Source organism: Colossoma macropomum, unplaced genomic scaffold, assembly GCF_904425465.1.
Source record: "Colossoma macropomum unplaced genomic scaffold, Colossoma_macropomum, whole genome shotgun sequence".
Lineage (NCBI taxonomy): Eukaryota > Metazoa > Chordata > Actinopteri > Characiformes > Serrasalmidae > Colossoma > Colossoma macropomum.
Window position 1 is genome coordinate 40163612 of NW_023494805.1, and position 22357 is coordinate 40185968.

The following is a 22357-nucleotide window of genomic DNA, read 5'->3' on the forward strand; positions in this document are numbered from 1 at the left end:
GCGGGGCATCGCAACTGTCAGAGCCCGGTTTTAGGCAGCCGAGCAATTATATTCCCTATTTATAAGTTTCTTTGATTTAAAACAAAAACAACGGATTATATTGAGGACTAAAATAAAGAGACGTGAATTATAAACCTTTCGAGATTAAAAAATCGCTCGTTTTTATTGCCAAGCTTCGTTTCGTCCTTGTCTTTTTTTCAAAAATTAACGGTCGTTTTGTTTTAACCGACCGCTAGACTGCGCTGTCCAATATGCCTCAGATTTCGGAGCCGGGTGTGTTGTTTCCTCCAGCGGGATAAACCTGCCCTATCCCTCCCTCTCTGTCCTCAGCATCCCCTTTCTGCACTGAGGAGGAAGGAGAAAAAGAAAAGAGAGAGATAAAGACACGAATTTAGGATTATGAACCGTCCTTTCACCGACCTCTGTCACCGTAACGGTATCCCTCGTCCTCCTTGCTCCCGAAACACAGCGGAATGAGAAGCTGCAACCATGATGGAAGGTAAAAAAAAAAAAACAAAAATGCTCTCATTTTAACCATCATATCATCCTTTACATCTTTTCCACGTAGAGAAGCAGCTTATGGTCATTCTGTGAGGAAACAGCAGTGTGTCCTGTATGTAAGCTACGGTAGGAGAGAGATAGCCTGCATGTGTATGTGTGGGTCTCCTCTCTGAGGTTGTGTGGTAACCTACATGGCCACTCTGTCAGGCAGCTATTCGTGTATTTTTGTCCTTAATTCATCCTTTATTCATTCTTAATTCTGTCTGTCTTCTGCTCAAGTGCCTTCTCTGTCTACATTCAGGCCCTGAATCATTCCTCTGTGATCCAGGGCCCTGACAGAGGCCAGATGAGCAAGAGACAAGACAGAATTCAGCATACAGAAACACAAAAACGTTAAACTAGATGTCATATAACTTGTGTTTGACCAGATATTAAATGTTTAAAGGAGAATTCCACCATTTTTTCAAAATGTCTGGATAATTCAGTCCTTAAGATGTAAACTCTGAAACAGAGTAGTTTTGACATGAGGTGGTTCATCATAGAGAAACTTAGAGACTCAGATTTCTTTACAGTGGTGGTGATGGGAACCAGGGGTCACCATGTCTACAACACAAATATAGACATTTTATTTACCATCCAAAACCACCAGTGAACCTACACGAGTCTTCTGAGCTTTTATATGGAATGTTGATGATGGTAAAATAGTCATAAATCTGAAAGTAATGTTTTCTTTGGGGGCTATTTTGCCTCACATTGATTTTAAGCCAAAACTTTATCACAAAAATGTCATAAAACAGTGTGTCAGTCATCAGGCAGTGAATTCATAACCATTTAATGTAATAACTTTCTGTGAGGGAGCTTTTAGAGGTGGACGTCTGGTTCCTATCACCACCACTGTAAACAATTCTGACTGTAAATTTCTTTAGAACTGAGAATTTCCCACCAAACCACTCTGAACGTCTTTGTTTACATCTTAGCCATTTAATTATGTAGAATTTTTGATAAATCAGTGGAGTTTCCCTTTAACATTCAAGACTTCCAGCCATGCCTTGGTTAGTACTTTGCTTTTTCGGCCTGGCTCATTTCCCCCTTGTAGGAAAGTGCTTCCCACCAAAGCTCATGCCAACCTCCTCCAGGCTGTGGATTCTTGTTTTGTTTGGAGGGACTTTTTTGCACGATGCCAAGACCTGAGGGTGTGTATCTCGTCAGAAAAGGAAAGCAGACAACCAGAGAGAGGAGGAGGCCTCAGGCTTGTCCGCCCAAGACGGATGGCAGTTGTTGAGGCAAAAGAAAAGACCCACTTGTCACTTTAGGTGACTTGGTGTTGGTCGGAGGAAGGAGATTACATGCTCTGTGGATGGTTTTGCTCTTTTGGCCCTTGCGTGTCCACTTCAGTTTCTCTGTCTCCATCTCTCTTCCTCAGGACTGAAGAAGCGTACCCGAAAGGCCTTCGGGTTACGCAAGAAAGAGAAGGACACTGACTCCACGTGAGTATTTCCAGTAAAATGAAGATGGTCAGCGTTTCTTAGAAATTTTGAATAGATTGGAAGAAATTTAAAAATTTAAAACGGCTGTCCATTTGTACATATAGATTTACAGATTTAACCATTTGAGTTTTTTATATTTCGCAGTGCAGTAGAACACATATAGTACTGTGCAAAAGTGAGAAAGCTCCCTTCTTTTATTTAATTACGAGTAAAACAGCTATTAAATACAAGTTATACAAGTTAGAGTTCAAAAATGACAAAATTAGTTCAAAAATTATTAAGATATAACGAGAAAATGGGGCTCCTAACAACCACCTGGAAGACCTGGTAGACACCAAAACTGCCCCCATCAGATAAACAGCACTTTCATCTTTGAGAGAGAGGAGAAAATCAAGCTGCTTCAGATCTGAAAACATCCACAGGTGTCTCTGTCCATCCTTCCACTGTGAGAAGACAACTCAGCGCTGTGGGTCTAAAAGGATGTGTAGCTGTCAAGAAGAACCTCACTGAGAAAAGGAAATCAGTGTTTACTCTAGACATTTTTTCAGTAGCGGTGACAGGCCAGATCCCACCTCCCACCTGCTGACCTCCCAACCCCCAAGGTAGCTTCTTTTCGTCCAGCCACTGACTCACCTGTTTCATTCAGTACATTTTCTCACTGTAAAGTTGTAAACGAACAAGATATACCGTCCTTAACAGTAGCTCCCCTCAGCTGGCTGGCTAGCATTAACACATTACAACGAGCAAGTAGCCAGACTTGCATAGAATAAAACAGATAAATAGTTCCTTTTAACCCACTTTATTCGCATTTTAGACCACCACTGTCTACGAAAGTCCATAAATTATAAAACTGAACTTTTATTATTATTATTATTATTATTATTATTATTAAGTGACCCTTATTAGTCCCACAACGGGGAAATTTCACCTCTGCTTTTAACCCATCCGTGAAGTGAAACACCACATACACACTAGTGAGCACACACACACTAGGGGGCAGTGAGCACACTTGCCCGGAGCGGTGGGCAGCCCTATCCACAGCGCCCGGGGAGCAGTTGAGGGTTAGATGCCTTGCTCAAGGACACCTCAGTCACGTGCTGTCGGCTCTGGGGATCGAACCGGCGACCTTCCGGTTACAGGGCCGGTTAGTAAAATAAGCCCAGCCCAACCTCCTCACAGTGTGCTGAGTTTTGAATTGTCCGATCTGATGAAGGCCATTTCATTCGGCACTTCAGCTCAACTTGGCTTTGACTGTAGTGGTTGGTGTAGTGTAGTGGGTAACACCTCTGCTGTCTACGCTGTAGCCTGGGGTTCAATCCCCTGCCTGGACAAACACCCTACGCTATACCAATAAGAGGCCTTGGGCAAGACTCCTAACACTACCTTCCTACCCCTGCCTACCTGTGTAAATGATCAAACTGTAAGTCGCTCTGGATAAATGCTAAATGCTGTAAATGTAAAATGTAAATGAGACTGTTCACGCAATGTTCCTCCACTTCCGTTGATCATTGTTTCAAATTAAAAGCCCTCTGTGGAGTTTTGTAAATGCAACTTCAATGACATTTCATAAAATTCTGAAGTAGTGGCAGCAATAATTTTGAAAATGTGTGTATATATATATATATATATATATATATATATCTATCTGAGAAAGACTGGCAAATTGACACAAAAGAAGAGCATTTGCAGATCAAACAAAAGTGTTTTTAGAGCAATGGACTGACCACCCCAGAGTCCAGACCTCAACATTGAATGTGTTTTGGGTTATTTGGATACTTTGAGAAGCAGAAAGTGAAACCAACGTCTAAGACTGACCTAGGTGTGGAAAAATGTCCCTGCATATTTCTTTGAAAAACCGAAAGCGAGTCTCCCAAAAAGTGTGGAAGCTGTGATAAAGGCAAAGGTTGAAAAATGACATGTACTTAATAGTTGTTTTGACAGGAAATTAAATAAATGAAGGTGGTCTTTGACTTTTGCACAGTGTTGTATAATCATAGCACAAAATACGCTATGTGTGTTATGGAGAATCCATTTGGATTGTGCATTTGGAAAGTCTGCATAACTGATTTATATGTGACCATTCAAAACATGCTGTTCACCAGCAGTGCTTTTTATTTTGTTATAGGGGCTCACCAGACAAAGACAAATCAGTAAGTGCAGTATAGTACAATCATCTTAAATAAGCCTTTTCAAGTGACTGAACAAAAATAATGATTTATTTTTATTCCTACAAAACAATATTGATCTCAAGTTGGTTTTGCTTTACAACCTGTTTTTGTCTCTCACAGAAAAAGGCCAATGGAGCTCCAAATGGTTTCTATGGAGAGATAGACTGGGATCGATATGTAAGCATCTAATATCCAAAATGTGGTAGATGTTTGTGAAGATGTGAAAAATTTTGGGTTTGTTCAAGTGAGATGGATGTGGGTGTAACAGTATAATGTATTGTATTGTAGCTTGCGGTTAGTGTTTGGTGTTACTGTGTTAGATTGTGGTTAGAGCATTAGATCGGGGCAATATTAAACACAGATTTTGTTTCAAATATTGTACTTTTATAATGTTGAGTGTTCTAATATACTCAAAATGGAAAGAAATTAACACATTAATGTGAGGCACATTTTCAGTCACCCCTTATTTTTTGCTTGAATTGAGACAAAATTGTACTTTATTGAACTGAGTAATTAATTCTGTTGATCAATACAATGCTAGGTTCTGGAAAAAAAATGGGACTCATAATTATATCTTCATCCCAAACTCAGGCTCTCTTACACTTACTCATTGATCAGGTATATAACCTCAAATATGTGGACACAGTGCAATAGGGTTGGCAAATATTAATCGAATTCGATGAACAAAAATTCACGTGTGAATGTATAAAAAGCATTTGATTATTCAAATCTACTTCTGCTGTCATTCTAAAATAAATCAGAAGTTATATGACATCACACACGACGACTACCAAACACAAGGAATTTGCCCTGAAGAACAATCACCATAAATAAATGAAGAAACAAATATTTATTTTGGCTATTTGGTAAGAGTTTTAAATGTATGGGACTATTTGACTATTTGTCTGACAGCTCTTTAGCTGCTCAGTTGTTCTGAATGAAGTGATATGTTCAATTTCTAAGCTAAATGACAATTACCAAATGAGGTAACTGAAGTACGTTGCTAGTTTAGCTGCGTGGCTAAGTGCTTCCCACATGGCACAGGTTTGGCTGTGTTTACATGCAAAGATTTCTGCTGATCTGATTGAATACATTCCGATTATAGATTCAGACTGAGGTGTTTTTATTCTCACTCTACTAAACAATCTGATAAATCTCCGGTTATATGCACTCTACAAGCAAACCGATCCAAAATGATGCGCATGCGTAGAGAACCACTTAGTGTAGACGTTACCATGACAGCGAGCATCACGTGAGGTCCATTCAGACTGAGATGAGTTTTCAGCTGGCGCGCTTGTGTTTTAATTACTTGTACTTCACAGGTATTCAGGAGGTGGCGAGAGGAAGATGTTGTGTTCTGAGACACATAAGCTGGACGTCCGTCCCACCGCCGTCTTTTAAAGATCAGAGCATAAACTTCATCTCCTCTGCAGACCAGTTTCTGCTCCGCCATGTTGAACATTATTAACTTTCACTATGACGTGACGAACATGATCAGAACGGACTTAAACTTTCTGATAGGGAATGTAATCAGATACAGGCGTTTACACAGATATTATTCTTCTATTTAACAGATTATTTACAGAATTACATTCTTCGTTCAATTGAATAGAAATTGTATTCCGAATGGCCTCAATCAGACTAGTCTGTTCCGACTTTTCCGATTGGGCTGTTAGTCGGATTATTAACGGATTATTGGGCTGCATGTAAATGTGGCTGTTGTGTTTCAGCTTTTGATGATAACTGAATATCACTTGCATAGGGGATTTTATGGAAAAGTCTTTCTCAAAAATATGCATTCTGCATGTGAATGTAGCTTTTTGACAACAATTTACAGACAAATAAAACTAGGAGAAATTATCTAAGAGTAAATGAAATATTAAGCATTTGTAGAAAGACACGTAATGGAAAAGTCTGTTTTTACATACTGCAGTGCCTAACCAAATACCATCTCTCTTTTTTCCCAGAATTCCCCTGATGTGGATGATGAGGGATACAGCATTAGGCCTGGAGAGCAAGGGGGGAATATCCTTTAAACTGCACAGTGCCTTGTGCTTACAGATTGTCACTAAAGTGCTTTAAAGGAGGATTCTTCTTATTTTTCAAAATGTCTGCATAATTTAATCACTGAGACGTAAACAAAGGGATTCAGTGTGGTTTGATGTGAAATGGTCTTTGTAGAGAAGTTTACTGACTTATTTCTTTACAGTGGAGGTAAGAATAAGATAAGAACCGCAATCGCAACATCACATAATCATTATTTACTATCCAACATAACAAGTGAACTTGCACGTGTCATCTGGGTTATTATATGTGATGTTGATGATGGTAATTCTGAAAAAAGAAATTTTCTTTGGGGACTATTTTGCCTCACAACACCTTGTGTGTACTTCTCCGCCATGAACGGTTAAAAAAACAATCAAAACTTTCATAAAACAATGTCACAGATGCCACACAGTGTGTTCATAACCACTTCATGTAGTAACTTTCTGTGAGGGAGCTTTTAGAGGTGGACGTCTGATTCCTGTCACCACCACTGTGAACAATTCTGACTGTAAGTCATATTAAGCCACTCTGAATGACTTTCTTTGCGTCTCAACCGTTTAATTATGCAGAAAGTTTGAAAGTGAGAGTTCCCCTTGAAGTTGTCTAACTGTTATGTCCTGCAATGCTGTACAGGCTGAATTCTGATTTAAACGGATAACTCTTCAGTGGGTATCATGCTGATGTGATTACCTGTGACATATTGTACACTATGCTCTTTTTCCACTGTAGTAATTGGTTTGTTAACTGTACAAGTAAAGCTGGAAATCAGCTTGTGCTGTCACTGCCTCTCAGACAGTAAGTACACCACTCAGATTTACACAATGTGACTGGTTAACTTATGTAACTCCGGTGAAGTCAAATCATTATAATAAAAAATATACTAGACTTATGCACTAAATGTACATAGGCTAAATAAACACTGCTTTACTATATCTGGCAGTGTAGAAATATTAAAACATTTTGGGAAGAGGTCAGCTTGACATGTGAGAAGATTATTCCAAAAGAAATTGTATTAGACCCAAAGCTATTTATGTTAGGTTTATATCCAGAAGAGCACAATTACAATAAAAATGAAAGAATATTGTTGGACTTTAGTTTTCTAAATGCGAAAAACAAATAACATTGTTTTGGGAAAAAACGCAGAGACCAGATATTACACACTGAATAAGACAGTTGTTGTCAAACCTTCCACTATAAAGAATAACATATTTATTGAAAGACAGAATATTTTTTATAAGCTCTTGGGATTCTCTATGAACGTTGTAAAAGGTTTGGATCTCACAAAGAAACAGAAGAATAACAGCTTGTTGTAAATCACGCAGACTTTGTTTAGATACGTCATTTGAAATAGTGAAAGAAATTTAAAAAAAAAGTAAGAAAGAAAAAGAACAAAGAAATAATAGCTCATTTAAATGTAAAGGTTTCGTCTGATGCACTACCTCTTAGATTTGAAAGATATGGATCACCCTTCGTCAAAACGAGAGGAGCAGTGTGTGGGGTTGTGTACTGTCTGCTGTTTTGGAACTAAATATGGTGTTAAAAAAACGTACAAATAAAGCTCACTCGGCTCACAGATATGAAGCAGTTAAACACGATGTAAGTCAGATGCACTCTTAGGCCCATGTTCCTCAATCCAAGCTTTGAAAGTCACAGCTCAGTCAACAACTACCTACTGCTTTTCTTGGCTGGCTGTAAATCCTCCTTATTGTGCTGCCCTTAATCAAATCCTCTTTCTATAATGTTTCCCTTATCTAAAAACGCATTACATGCTGAGGAGGTAATTATCAAAAGCCTTATTGAGTTGAAGGAGGAAAAAAAGCAGTCTTCCTTAACAGCGCTTCACTGACCCCCAGAACAAAAACTTTCTACTCATCCAGCGAATCGGAGGGTGAGGATGAGCATGGGAAGAAGTTTAAGATTAAGATCAAACCCTTAGCGCCGGACAATGGTACCGTGCCCACCATGGATGAACTGAAAGCCTCTGTGGGCACCTTGGCCATCTCCCCTTCCCCACTGGTAAGAGCCAGTTTCTCTTGAGTCTCTCAGGCTATATTCACACTTGGTGTCTGTCTTAAGTGATCACACTGCAAAAAATGGGATCTTGGCAATTTAAATGATCTTAATTCTGTTTTAAATATTTATTTCTTGTTTTGATATTTTTGCAAGCTTATTATAAAATTATTTATTTTAAACTTTGTACTTTATTTTTTTAATTTTTTTATTTTAGTTCTGGATATGTTTTACTTGTTTTACAGTAATTTTGTCAAGTGGAATATATGTAACTATGTATATAGGCTTGTTTTAAAGGGCCTATAATCTTACATATTTCTTGAATTTTTTTTCCCTTTTATGTACCAAAAATGGTCATAATTCACTTTTACATGACCAGTTTGCAATCCTCTCTCTATCCTCTAGAAATAAACAGGCTGTTTTTGATACTTGGCATGATGAACTATATGAGCTCTGTTCTGATTGGTTTTTGTTCCTCATTGAAAAAACAATCCTGAGAACTTCAGTATGAATGGGCGGGGCTAATTTGCTATAGGCTGAATAAGCAGATATATGTAAATGTTCTTGTTACGTCACAGAAATAAACTCAGAATGAGCCGTTTTTGCAGCTTAGTTTCCATATATAGACTGTATGGATTGGGTAGTGGATGGTACGTTTTGAGACTTTAACAATGTTTACATGTTGTCTCAAACTTTTTTACTTCAAAAGGAGAAGGAATGTCTTTTTATTTTCCATAATATGGGCCCTTTAAGAAATATGTCTGAAACAAGCAGAATTATCTGTCAATATAGTGATTTCACTTGATAAAATCACATAGAACACAAGTAAAAAATGTCTGGAAATACGCTGAATAACCTTATAAAAAGCTTACAACTATGTCAAAATGAGAAATATTAGATATATTAGCTATATCAACTAGATTTAAGATAATTTGCCAAGATACCATTGTTTTGCAGGGCTGATTATAAATGGACACCAAAACATATAGGTCTTGTGTACGTCTTCTGCATGTGATTGGATTTCTTCCCCAAAGGAAGGGACTGTGAGTCCGTGTGTGATTGTTCGAAATTGTCGGTACACTTTAGCATTCACACTACAAGTATTATGTGGCCATATGCATCTCTGACCACCTCCAAAGATGTTCTGAGTAAACAGATCACAATCTGATATGCATCATACCTCATTTACACCTGTGCTTAGCGCTGTCCACTTGTGATTTAATCACCCGAGACGTATGTAACGCCATGTGTAAATGGGTCCTCTGTCTTTTAAATTCCTTTTCTCTCAAATTCCTACCTTTCCTGTCACTGTACCTCGTTAACATACATGAAATCACTTGATACAGTGGCCAGTGGTCAGAAGGACTAATGTTACGGTGTCCTTTTGGTGTCTTTATCTTGGCTCTCTCTCTGTTTTTCTCTCGCAACAGAGGAGAAGTCCGGTAAGTGTGATGGTCTTCTGATATCTTGAAACACTGACGCATGACGTGAAATACATTTTTGAGTTTCAAGCATCTTTTTTTCAGTGCGGTTGTATTAGCATGTTTTAATATTATGTATGTGCATTAAGACTAGCTTGAACTGCATTTTACAGGCTTGGAAATACTCACTGGTGTTTCTGAATATGCAAATGTATGGAGAGGAATTTGTGCCAAATGCTGTCAATTACTACAGTGGAACTGAATACAGTATGCCTTGAAAGTAATGTAGACATGGCTGTATTGCTTTCCATTGCGCAGTATTTAAAACAACACTAAATCAATATAATGGACCTTTTACTTTCGCATTTCTGCGTTACTGTTTAAATACAGTCTCATGTGTGCACTGCATTTCACTTTTTTGGTTGCATTTAATATTGTAGAAGTTTTCCTTTTTATTTTGGTGCTTATTTTGCACATTTTATATCTGTCAAAACTCAAGCCTTTTTTTACACGCTCCTGCTTTCTATGCTGCTCTAAATTATATTTAGAATAATCATTTAATAAAATGTCTTGTTGGTGTGAGAGATGCAGAGCAGCTCCTGCGCTGTACTAACAGTGTGGATGAGACTCTTCTCTGATACACTGGGAAACCTGTGATTTTGTGGAAATAAACAGCTGTTTTGTGCTGTCCAACAGTATATTACCTACAGTATATTATCAGTTTTTGGCTCATTAGCATATGTAATAATAACTATTCTATCTAAAGGCTTTTGCTGAATAAATCTATTTATGGCTTAAAAAAGGGCAAAGCTTCCAAATACTGAATGGAGAAACAAACACCAACGTAATAGACGAATACCCAAGTATTCAAATTATTTACAGGCGTTACAGCACAGTCTGACTTTACAAACGTAAACACCTCATTCAAGTTTATCCATGTGTAAGTTTCCCACTGTTTAAAAATATTGGCTTCCCTTTTTCCTTCTTTTTAAATATCTGATTTTATCTGAGAAAATATTTAACCCTTGTGCGGTATTCAGGTCTATGGGACCCGTTTTCAATGTTTACCAAACTAAAAAATGAAGCAATTTATTATTATTTCAATCTCAGAGTGCTTGTCCTTTGCTCATTTTCTTTGAAGTTCATATAAAATAACCCATTTTGAAAGTAGAATACTTCTGTTCACCCCACCCCATGGCCTGCTGTTAGTGTGTGTGTGTTTGTGTATATATATATATATATATATATATATATATATATATATATATATATATATATATATATATATATATACACAAACACATCAACACCACACAAGGGTTAACATAGGGGGCCTCTCCACAAAAGTAAGAGCGCGTTTGCCATTTGTCCCTCATGTGGTGTCATAAAGCTGCTGTTACATGTTTAAAACTACAGAAAATGTCCCAGAAATACCAAATTGTTTATGACTGTGACCGTTGTCCCGCTACTATTTTGCTATTGCCTGACCTATGACTGCAGATTTTAATTTTTTCTTAACTGATTTGTCACTCGCTTTCTGACCAGGTCTCTTCTTTCTTCCTTTTTGCCGATCGCAGAGGCGCAGTCCAGTAAGTTTGCATTTTGTAATTATGAGTCTTTGCAAAGTAAAAGGTGTACAGCCTGGCATGCTGCTGGATCTGAAATTATGAATCTCTCAACTCCTCCAGTCTAATATCTGCTGCATAAAGCTCTCAAACAACAGACTACATGCGTCACAGAGAGCTTTGTCTTAGGCCCAATCCCATTTTACCCCTCGCCCATACAACCTAGCCCTCACTTAGCCCTTACCCCTCCGTTTTGTGCGTTCACACCTGGGTGTCCCGATTTTTATTGAGATAGAGAGGCAGGGCGAAGTGATAGGGCTACATAACCTTCCAAACAGAGTGTTATGAGAAAAACAGAAAAACTGACAAGTTTTTACTCACAAATGTGAGTATTTTCTCCGTTAAAGTTAAGATAATCATTGTGTTATCTTGATGTCGTTTCAATGTATTATGGTCCTTTTCTTCATACCAAGAATAAAAAATCGCCTTGGTGGCTAAGTTTCCAGTTCCACCTTAAATGGTGCAGCAGTTACATTCTGGCACCTCAGGAATCAGAAATGCTGCTCCATTTAAGGTGGAACATGAAAATTCGAACGAAGCTGGCGGATATCTGACTTCAGCTTCATATCGCAGAAGAATTAGGGGTGGGTAATAAATAATTGCCCCTCTCTTTGAAGGCATATGATTCCCTAAATGTAACTAAAGCCCAGCAGTAAGGAGCTGAACTTTACCTTCCTCTGCTATCACTGCAGACTGGCAGGGTCGCCTACAGAGCAGCGCTAGTAGTTGTTAATGAAGCAATGTTCTTTTTTAATTGAGGATCCCATTTCATAGGGAACATTTCAACCACTGTCCCTTGTAACTCAGTTCCAAGGGCCAAAGTGACATTCGAAAACAAGGGGTAGACATAAAAATGAGAGATGGGATTGGGCCCAAGTTTTTTGTTTTTGTGGAATTCTTTTCTACATGCATGGTAAAAATGGTCATAATACTTCAGCGGGGTGTTGTTTTGTAGGCTGAATGAACACTGCATGATATCATCTAGTGTATCCGATACTCTTGCTTGTATTTATGTGTCTGTTACCTACTCCTCTATTCTTCTTTGCAGTGTCAGCTGAAACGAAACACATCAAGTAAGTGTGGTGCACAGAGATATGTGTGTGTGGGGGCCTGTAATTTAGCTGTAATGTGCTGTTTTTGTAGAGTAAGTATAGAAATAAAGTGGCTCCTAAAGTTACCCTTAACCATAATATTCTGTAAACATTCACAATCCATTTTGTTTGACCCTATTGTATTCCAGGTGAGGACATTGCCAGGCCTAGACGTTCCACTCCGACACCCACTCCAACCCCAGGGCCTGGTCCAGACACACCCAGGTTAGCCTGACACTAGCTTTTTATAGATTGCTGAGTTAAAGAGGAATTTGAAGGGCTTGCAATGCCTATAAATACCTATTAGTGCTTGTGCTAATACTCAATCTTTGTTTTTTCCTTTGTGTTCCTCAGCAAGAGGTTATCAGACAATGCTTCAGCTTTCTTTGGCCCTCCGTTTGAGACAAACTTCGAAGCACAGAATTCAGAAGGTAAAATAAACATTTAAGACTTACGTTAAAAAATTACCTCTGTGTTACTAAGTCAGTGACCTTCACATAAGGCAGTTTTTCATTCTGTATAAATTCTACGTACAGGACACAGAAATATCTAAAGATTAAAAAACATTCTCTGTAGCTTATTTCATGTAAGCCATTAGCACCTAAGCTCTGATTGCTCTTTGTCATATTGATTATAGTATTTCCTGGGTTACATTCAAAAGTCTCATAGTACACTTCTTTCCATATTTAGTCTTCATAGTGGAGCCGGAGCTATGGTGTCAGTCAACTCCACAGGCCACCTCCCCTTTGAACAGACCTTTCCCCACAGGAGGTAAAGTAGCACTGATTGAGCATTCCCACAGAGCTGTTCTCTCGTTTATGAAGGCAACCGTTTTGTCTGATCACTAATCTTTTCCTACAGCTCCACCTCCTCTTCCTCCAAAGAACATTCCTGCCACTCCATCAGCCTTCAGCTCCAGCTCTCTAGAATCTTCTGGTAAGTTGCACCAATTTCGTAATACCACAAGTAACATTGTATGTGGCACAAAAAGCAGCGAGATCAGTATCTTTTTCAAGTATTTGGTCTTGCTTTTGGTTGGCTAAGTCATGGGACCAGGGGTTCTCATATCTCCTATCTTAATGCTGTCCTCCTATGTCATTAAACATAGCAGGCTGTGGGCCTCTTGCACCCTGGATGTGTGCATTTACAGTGTATAACTGGGAACCATCCTTTGAGTGTGTGTTTTGTGTTGTTCATGATAATGTGCAAGAAATCACACATCAAAATTCACGTCTATGTAAAGGTCTGACCTTGTTTAATTCTCTGAGACTGAGACATTGTTCTGTTAGCTAGTACGGTGGAAAGATTAAACTGTTATTGGAAATATTGGTATGTAAGGACTTCAAACTTTTCTAACACCATACGTAATTTGTCATAGAGGATATTGTTGCTGATGTACGCTGGATAATCAAAAAAGTGTGTTTCATTGTCTACAGCAAAGTCTTTGACTATGTCAACCACATACAATTATGGAATGTCCTCAGGAGCATCTCATTGCTCTATTGAGGCATCTCCACACTGATCAGTGCAGGTTCCACCTGTAAATGCTGCATGCTGTCACCATACTTGTTCAGGCTGAATGCTGAGAGAAGCAGGACTGGAAGATGATGATCAAGGATTCAAGATTGGTGAAAGAAACACCAATAACCTCCAGTATAAGGATTACATGACACACATAGCGAAAAATCAGGAAGACCAAGAGGCCCTTATAAGAATAGAACACAGTGAAAGGATGGGACTTTAGCTCAATATGAAGAAAACAAAGATTATGACAACGGCAAAAACTGCTGACTTGACCGTTAGTGAAGATGTAGAAGTAGCACCCTTTTTTGCCTTCTTGGATCAGTAATTAAGAGCAAAAGATCCAGCAGTCAAGTAATACAACACAGATCGGTACTCGGCAGAAGAAGGATGAAGAAACTTGAAAAGATCTTCAAATGTAATGATGTGTCTCTATGAACAAAGACCTGAATTGTCCAGGGTGTGGTCTTTCTGTGGTTCTTTCTGGATGTGGAAGCTGGACAATAAAAGCAGGACAGAAAATATATTCATGCTTTTGAACTTTAGGGCTGACAAAGTCTTTTGAAATCAATTCTGAACTCTCATTCGAATCCCAGATAACCAAACTGAAGGTCTCATTTTGGACATATTATTAGAAGATCCAATGCATTGAAGACTTATGATAAATCTTACATGCTTAGATGTTCATACATGTATTTTATAAGCTTAAGTGTGTGTTGTGATTCACGTTTATTACTGATGTCCTGTCTTTTGATATAGACAACCAGTGCAAGATGAGTAATGTATTCCAGTGGTTTCCATTTTCGGCCATGGGCCGTAGTCCAGCCCAGATCTATTCATTCATGACCTCAAGTCCATCTTGCTGCTACTTATGTACTTAAAATCCATGCTGTATTTACATTTTTTGGACAGGTTACTACAGTGTTGTTCCCAGCGTGAGAGGAGAGGGATCATCTTCTGCATATCGGGATGTCCTGTTATCCGACACCACAGGAGGGCCAGCCATGCCTGACCTGGACAATGTCTTCGGCCCTGCTGAAACCCCCAAATCTGGAACGGAGATGGTGCAGTCCAGCTGGGTCAGCTTCAGCGACGGATCCCCTTCCAGGCCTCCGCCCCCTGATGAACCTGCGCCTTCTCCACCTCTCTCATCTTCCCCTGCGGACTCTCCCTCCACATCACCCCTCAATCTGCCTCCTCCAGACTCGCCCCCTCCCCCACTGCACCCAATCCCACCCCCAGACTCTCCTCCGCCTCCACCCCCCTCCACTTCTCCGCCTCCAGACTCCCCCCTGGCACCACCCCCTGACGAGCCAGCCCCACCTCTGCCTTCCACCTTCCAGCTTCTAGAGCCTAGCATCTCCCCCAGCACCCCTCTCACTCCAGCTAGCCCCGGCCTGCCTCCGCTACCTGCTGAACGATCTGTATACGGGCCTGTCCCGCCCCTACGAGATGAAGCCAGGAGGACCCCAGACTCTGCAGGGCTCAGAGAGGAGCTCCTCGCTTACTCTGGTTCACCCAAAGATCTTGGCCCTGGAGGCCTGCGAGGCACTCCACCCCCACTGCCCCCTCCCACATACAGGAGCGTGGTGGCTTCTCCAGGACCTGGCAGTGGTGAGTTTTCTGCCTCTTCATAGTAAGTTTACACTGATTTATTTATGTTGTGAAGATGCACATACATGTGTTCACATACAGACACAGAATAAGTTTTGGCCTGTAATGTGTAAACAAATGGGGTATAAGGTTTACATTTTAGCATCATTATGAATGTCTCTGGAAACGTTGACCAGCTCTTCATAACTCATAACATGTACTGCTATTGGTAGTATCTTGGCTTGTTTTTAAAGATCTTCAGGTAGGTAACTGGTTTATGTTATCCTCAGGGCCTTCCTCGCCTGCACGTCCTGGCACGCCTCTCTCAGCGGGTAGTCCTATACCACCACTTCCACCCCGACCGTCCTCACGACCTAAACTTCCACCTGGCAAACCAAATGTTGGAGAACTGGTACACTGACCTCCACTCTGCCTTTCCAGACTAGTTATGCAGCAACTTGGAGTTTTATTTTTCTGTATGTTATAGTTAAAATCTAAGGGTCCTTAAATGGGCCCTCACTTCATAAAGGTTTCCAAAGTGCCCAACCCAGATTTCTTTCAGTATTTTTGTGTCAAGAAGATCCTCAAGGCTGAGTAGCCAGTCCGTGATTGTGCTGTGATACGTTATGTGTAAGCACACCTTTAGAAACAACCATCACTGGCTCTCTGAGACTAATCCAGCCGGACAGTTATAGTAACAATATTATGGCAGTGCTTGACCTTGGTTCTTGTGTGCTGTCGGTTCACAGGCTCGGCCCTTCAGTCCCCCGATTCACTCATGGAGTCCTCCTCCTTTCGCTCCTCTGGCAAGAGCAGAGAGCACCTCCTCCATCTCCTCTGTGACCTCCCTCAGTGCCGCCTCCACACCCACACTGGGCCGAGAGCTCAACCTGTCTGTCTCAGGTGAGCTCCCCAAGACCTGCTCCTGGGTCCAGTTTCTTCTGAGGAAGGGTTATCAGTCTCAAGTACTGGATGGCCAAACCACTGCTGAGTTTAGTGTTTACCCTGCACTAACAAACCAAAACTTTTTCATAAAAAGTTATTTAGTTGGCAGGTTAGGTGTGGTAAGGTGTGGAAAAACGCTAAACTGTGCCGTGATGAGGTCCTTCAAGCTAACAAAAAACAAAAAGCATTGGAAGGTTCCTTTTTTTTATCTAGGATTTTGTGAGGTTAAGTGGCTTTTGATAAACTGTAATATACTATAAGATTTGGATATATAATGTTTGATGATGGTTGTCCTGCTTTGTGTGTTTTAGCTTGTTCCCGAGGGCCGAGTCCACTCACCATGGGCCCACAGGACACGCTGCCCGTTGCAGCTGCCTTTACGGAGACCATTAGCGCCTACTTCAAAGGAGCTGACCCCAGCAAGTATGTGCAACATTGCAGTGTAAAGCTCCAGCAATAACTGGATTCCTAATATGGCTAGGAATTAAGAGAATGCAAATACACAGAAAAAATGTATTTCCTATCATTTTACAGCAAGTAAAGGCAAGTGCTTATAGTAGGATTGCTGTAGGTTTTATACTATACTCAAACTACAAGCATAATGTAGTGTCTCAGTATGTTTTTACAGTTGAATCAAAATCATCAGCGACTTAAAACTATGCTTGTGTTTTGTAAAAGCTGGTCTCTACTGAATGTATTATTTATCTCTCTCCAGTCATTTGTGCTTCTCTATATTTGTGCATAGTTTCCCTTCTCACATATTGGATTGTGTGCCTTACATTCCCTTGCTGTGTGTGCTGTAGGTGTGTGGTGAAGATAACTGGAGAAATGGTGCTGTCCTTCCCAGCAGGCATAACGAGACACTTCTCCAATCACCCCACTCCACCTGTCCTGACCTTTACCATCAGCCGCTATAGCCGGCTGGAGCAGGTCCTCCCCAACCCTCAGCTCCTCTGCTGGTAAAATTGTCCTTAGTGCTGCTTTTTGTATCTTGTAAACCCAAATGTGTTATCAAAATTGTTGCCTTAATATGTTTAAGTTCATACAATGAAAACTCAGAAGTTTGTAGAACTTAGAAGTTTTGGGATAGTTACATATATACACACTATATGGCCAAAAATATTTGGAAACCTCTTCTAATTACTGGCTTTGGCGATTTTACAAACACTGGTTTTACAGGTGTGTAAAATCAAGCATACAGCCATGCAACCTCTATAGCAAAGACTTGCAGTAGAATGGGCTGAGCTGCCCTGGATTCAAGTGCTGTTACTGTAAAGTGAAAATGTCTACTAGCAACCACAGTGGGCCACACAAGATCTTGGAAAGGGACTGCTAACTGCTGACCTCACTAGCCAACACCTACTGCGGTGTTCCAAACTGCCTCTGGAAGCAATGTCAGCACAAGAACTGTTCATCAGAGCTTCATGGATTGGATTTCCATGGCAGAGCAGCCACACAAGTCTAAGATGACCATGCAGAATGAAAGTGTTAGCTGGAGTAGTGTAAAGCAGGCAGATGAGACGTTTAAGTGTCTACATACTTTTGGCCATATAGTCTATATTAAGTGCGCAGTGCTTCAAGTATTGAAAAAAGTAAAACAAGTATTTTCGGTTGATTCAATTCAAAATGCTTATTCACATCGTTCAGTGCAGGTCAGTCAATGCAGTTGAACTGTTGAAACAAATACAACTCAGACATTGATAAGAGTTAAAATTATACAGATGACTACTTAAATATTAAATAGTGCTTTAAATACATTGAGTACTACCAGAAAAGAAATCCTTGGAATGGATTTGCATCTACTAATATGATGTTGAACATAATACTGTTCAGACTTGTCTTTTTACTTTTTCACCTGTAAATAGGTAAGTGTCCAGTTTTGTGAATAGAGAAAGGAAGAAGTTGTTGTACACTCAAAGGGTTTACTTTAGTATTACAGTTGAATACATAAGCTTTCTTTACTCAGACCAATTAAAGAATTTCAGCATTGGGATTTTTATAATAAAAGTATGTAAAAATGGACTGAAGTGTCATTATAAAGCAGGTATCGGGGCTTGTCGGCAGGACATTCACAGCATAATGTGTTGTATCGTATGTGCAGTGACACCATGCCAACTGTCTCCGACTGTAAGGAGTTTTGGGTGAATATGCCCAACCTGATGACTCATCTGAAGAAAGTGGCTGACCAGCGACCCCAAGCCACATACTACAATGTGGACATGCTGAAATATCAGGTGGGGTGTTAACCTGACAATTAAAAATAAGTGCTAGCAACAGTATATTCTGGTTGGCTGGTATATACTTTTAGAGTGTATTCAGATATAATGTGGTCTTTTTTATGTGAGTCAGGAGTTAATTAGATTGGCGGCAGGTAATAGCCCTCATCAGATATGCATGACTGTTTCACCAGGTGTAATACAGAATGTATTTCCTCATCCAGGTGTCGACGCAGGGCATCCAATCCACTCCACTGAACCTAGCAGTGAGCTGGCGTGGAGACACTAACAGTACAGACCTCAGGATAGACTACAAATACAACACAGAGGCCATACCCAGCCCCATGCCCCTCACCAACATCCACTTCATGGTGCCCGTGGATGGTGGCGTGACGAAAGTGCAGGCCATGCTGCCACCAGCCACTTGGTGAGAAGCTACCATCAATAATTAAGAATTCATTCATTATTCATAAATCTCTAGTGGAAAACCAAAGGGAAGATTCATAAAATATTCCACCATTTGAAAGAGGTTAGCATGTGTAACTCAGGGATTACAGCAGCTCTGTTACATGAGAAATACTCCAAGGTTGTCACCGTCCGGCACATACTTTAAGGTTTCCTGCATCTGAAATTCAGCACCACTTTGCCTGCACTTGTCTGTAGCTTAGGTGCTTCTGTTGCTCTGTAAAGGTTGTTCTTCAAATGACCAAAAAGTGATAAAAGTGAAAATATATCAGATGTCTGTCAGATAAAAGTAGGGAAGTAGATGGAGCAAACATTTATTATAATTCCACTTGACGTGCTTCATAATACTGTGTTTGTTGCTTTGTTCTTTAAGGAACCCGGAAACACAGAAGATACTGTGGAAGATATCAGAACTCTCACAGAAATCAGAAAATGGAGGTAACTGTACACTGGACATATTAAAAGCAAAAGAACCCTTTTCTCTCTGAAACATTTTTTTGTTTTTGTTTTTTTCTTTCTGTCAACAACAGAATGTAGTAGCTAATATTGAGAATAGTACCAAACACATTGTTTGATTTATTCACCTTACAATACACTGCAAAAAATATCTTGGAAAGCGAAATCATCTTAAATCTAGTTGATACATCTTTGTCATTTTGAGATTGTTACTGTTGAGAATGTTATTTCTAGTCATTTTGCTTGTGTGAGTAAGTTCATTTAGAGAAATTTTATTTTACTGATAGATGATAATTTTGCTTGTTTTAAGATTTAGTTCTTGAAACAAGTAAAACGTATCTACATTGCCTACACTGTCAATTATCTGCCAATAGAATAAAACAATTTCTGTAGGTTAAACTAAAAACACCCGTTAAGTGAAAACACTTATAAATAAGTTAAATAATGGTATAATATTCTTACAACAATCTCATAATGAAAAATGTTACATACATTGACTAGATTTATAGTGTTACTTGCCAAAATTATTTTTTTGTGCAGAGCACATTCTCTAAATGAAAATAGTTAGAGCTTGTATTAATGATTCATTGACATTTGTCATTTTTAAGCAAATTTTCAATTATCGAACATGATCAAATTGTCAGTTATATACACTTTTTGTGAATACAGCAATGTCACTGCCTCCAGCAGATGGAAGCAGTAGTAGAGATTTTTGGTTGTGGCTATAGTAAGGTTAACGTTTAACCCAATTTAGGTCTCATGTGTCTCTCCTTTTTTGTGTCCGTGTCTCAGGAGTGGGGGCGCTGCTGGGCCGTTTTCAGCTCTCAGAAGGCCCCAGTAAGCCGTCTCAGCTTGCTGTGCAGTTCACCAGTGAGGGCAGCACTCTCTCCGGCTGTGACTTTCAGCTAGTGGGAGCGGGCTATAGACTCTCTCTGGTCAAGAAGAGGTTCTCTGCAGGTATGTTTACTAGAAGAAGTGTTCCCAGGGTAAAACATTACAGTTCTTTACATATATATTATATATTACATGTTAAATAGAATGAATATATATATATCACTGTTGTCAGAACGAACTTTACTTTTAGTGTATGTCAATGGAACCAGACCTTTAATACTTTATTAAAATACTAATTACTTTTTGGACCGTTTCTTTCGGTTCATTATGAAATTTAAACAGAATGTACAGAGCACCAGGCATTTACAAATGATGCCAAAAACTGAAAAATGACAAAAGTGGAAATATAAGGTTTTGTTCCAACAGCAGCGATATATATGTAAACTAATGCTTAGCAGTCCGTAAAGAAGGAATCCTGGATCCGTATCAACCCATGCTTGTTTGGTTATGCTTGCAAGGCTAGCTTTTGCGCACTACATTGCTGCACTCAGACTCGAGGAGAGGAAGATGAACACATTGTTTCATCAAAGCTGTGACCTTGTGGTGTGCTCACCAACCTTTACTGGAAAGATTGGAAAGTTATTCTTAGGACATATTTTGTACATGTATATTATGTGTCCAGAAGAGCAAGAAAGCATGGATTTAGGTTCCCTGCAGCTTTAAAGAACCAATTTTGTTTTAAAAAACAAAACAAAAACAGTTCTGCATGTTCTAGTTTGCTTCGTCTGCCCTCCAGTTTTATTGTGTCTGCTTTCCTCTGACGTAGTCTCATCCTCTACTTTACAGGTAAATATTTAGCAGACAACTGACACTGCTGTTTCAGTGACAGACAAAATAATGGCTTCTGGAATGGATTGAGGTGGAGGAGCGAGGACACTTTAAATTTGCCACTGAAGAAACTTTTAAACCTGTTTTTAATCCTTGAAGGACAAAAAAAAATCCACGATAGTTTCTTTTTCGGTGTAAGATATCATCAGTGTGTTTGTGTGTATGTGTGTAGTAGCAAATATTGTATGTGTATACAGTCAATTTCAGGACAAATGCAATATGCAAGAAGGCAGAGTTTCCTTTTTGAGTGGAATGCACATTGCCTCTGCCCCCAAATCAAGCGTGTACAGACTGTGCACAGTCAGTGATATCCTATACTGTTGAAACCAGGGTTTCCTTTAGCAGCATATTTTTTCTTGTTTTCTACAAAAAACAATGCTCATAATATATGATCTCTTTGAAAGGTGATCCTGAGCTTGAAATAATTTCTGATGGTGAGAAGAACGGTGGTAATTAGGGGAGTAATATACGCATATGCACATATTTCCAGGTACAGTTTTCGATTTTGATTTTTGCTATTTTTTATATTAAAGTCAAGATTCTACAGAGCTGTAGTTCTATACTACATCGATTGGTTTGGCTAAGACTGGTTTGGCCAGTCACTAACAAAATAAGCCCCCAAAATCACAACCCCTGCAATTATAAGCCAATTCAGAAAAAAGCCCAGTAATTTGAGTGTGGGATGATGTATTACATAAGCCCCGCCCACTTTAGACTGTTTCAGTCACCCAGATGCCTAGTTTTGATCATTATCAGTGGTTTCCACAAAAGATGATAAATAAGAGACGTCTGGAAGATACCAAGAGGCATATTTGCGAGACAGTTTTAAATTTCTAAACACTGTTTCTGTTACTGTATTGAAATCTTTATATCGTTTGTGGTGATGGAATACCTGGTTACTTTGGGGATAATATTCATTTCCTGCAGACAGTAGTACACAAAGATATGGGTGCCTTAGCGCCAAGCACTTGGCGATATGGTGTTCAGCTGGATTTGAGGGAACTCTCCATTGAAATACAGTGCAGTGCAAATCTAAGAGACCACCCTCCATTTATTTAATTTCTTGTCAAAACAGCCATGAAGTAGACGT

General features: G+C 39.5%; 1 protein-coding gene across 1 annotated transcript; it reads left to right on the top strand.

The window, feature by feature from the left end:
- Nucleotides 1-217: 217 nt before the first annotated feature.
- sgip1b (SH3GL interacting endocytic adaptor 1b) lies at nt 218-22357 on the top strand. The gene is made up of 23 exons (XM_036597607.1): nt 218-499; nt 1925-1988; nt 4114-4138; nt 4277-4333; nt 6124-6181; nt 8046-8218; nt 9643-9654; nt 11211-11222; nt 12307-12331; nt 12499-12574; nt 12704-12780; nt 13040-13120; nt 13211-13285; nt 14783-15484; nt 15754-15875; nt 16213-16366; nt 16720-16831; nt 17212-17367; nt 18510-18642; nt 18849-19051; nt 19463-19527; nt 20338-20502; nt 21226-22357. The coding sequence occupies exons 1-23, from the start codon at nt 490-492 to the stop codon at nt 21246-21248; spliced, it is 2580 nt and encodes an 859-aa protein (XP_036453500.1). The 5' UTR covers nt 218-489; the 3' UTR covers nt 21249-22357.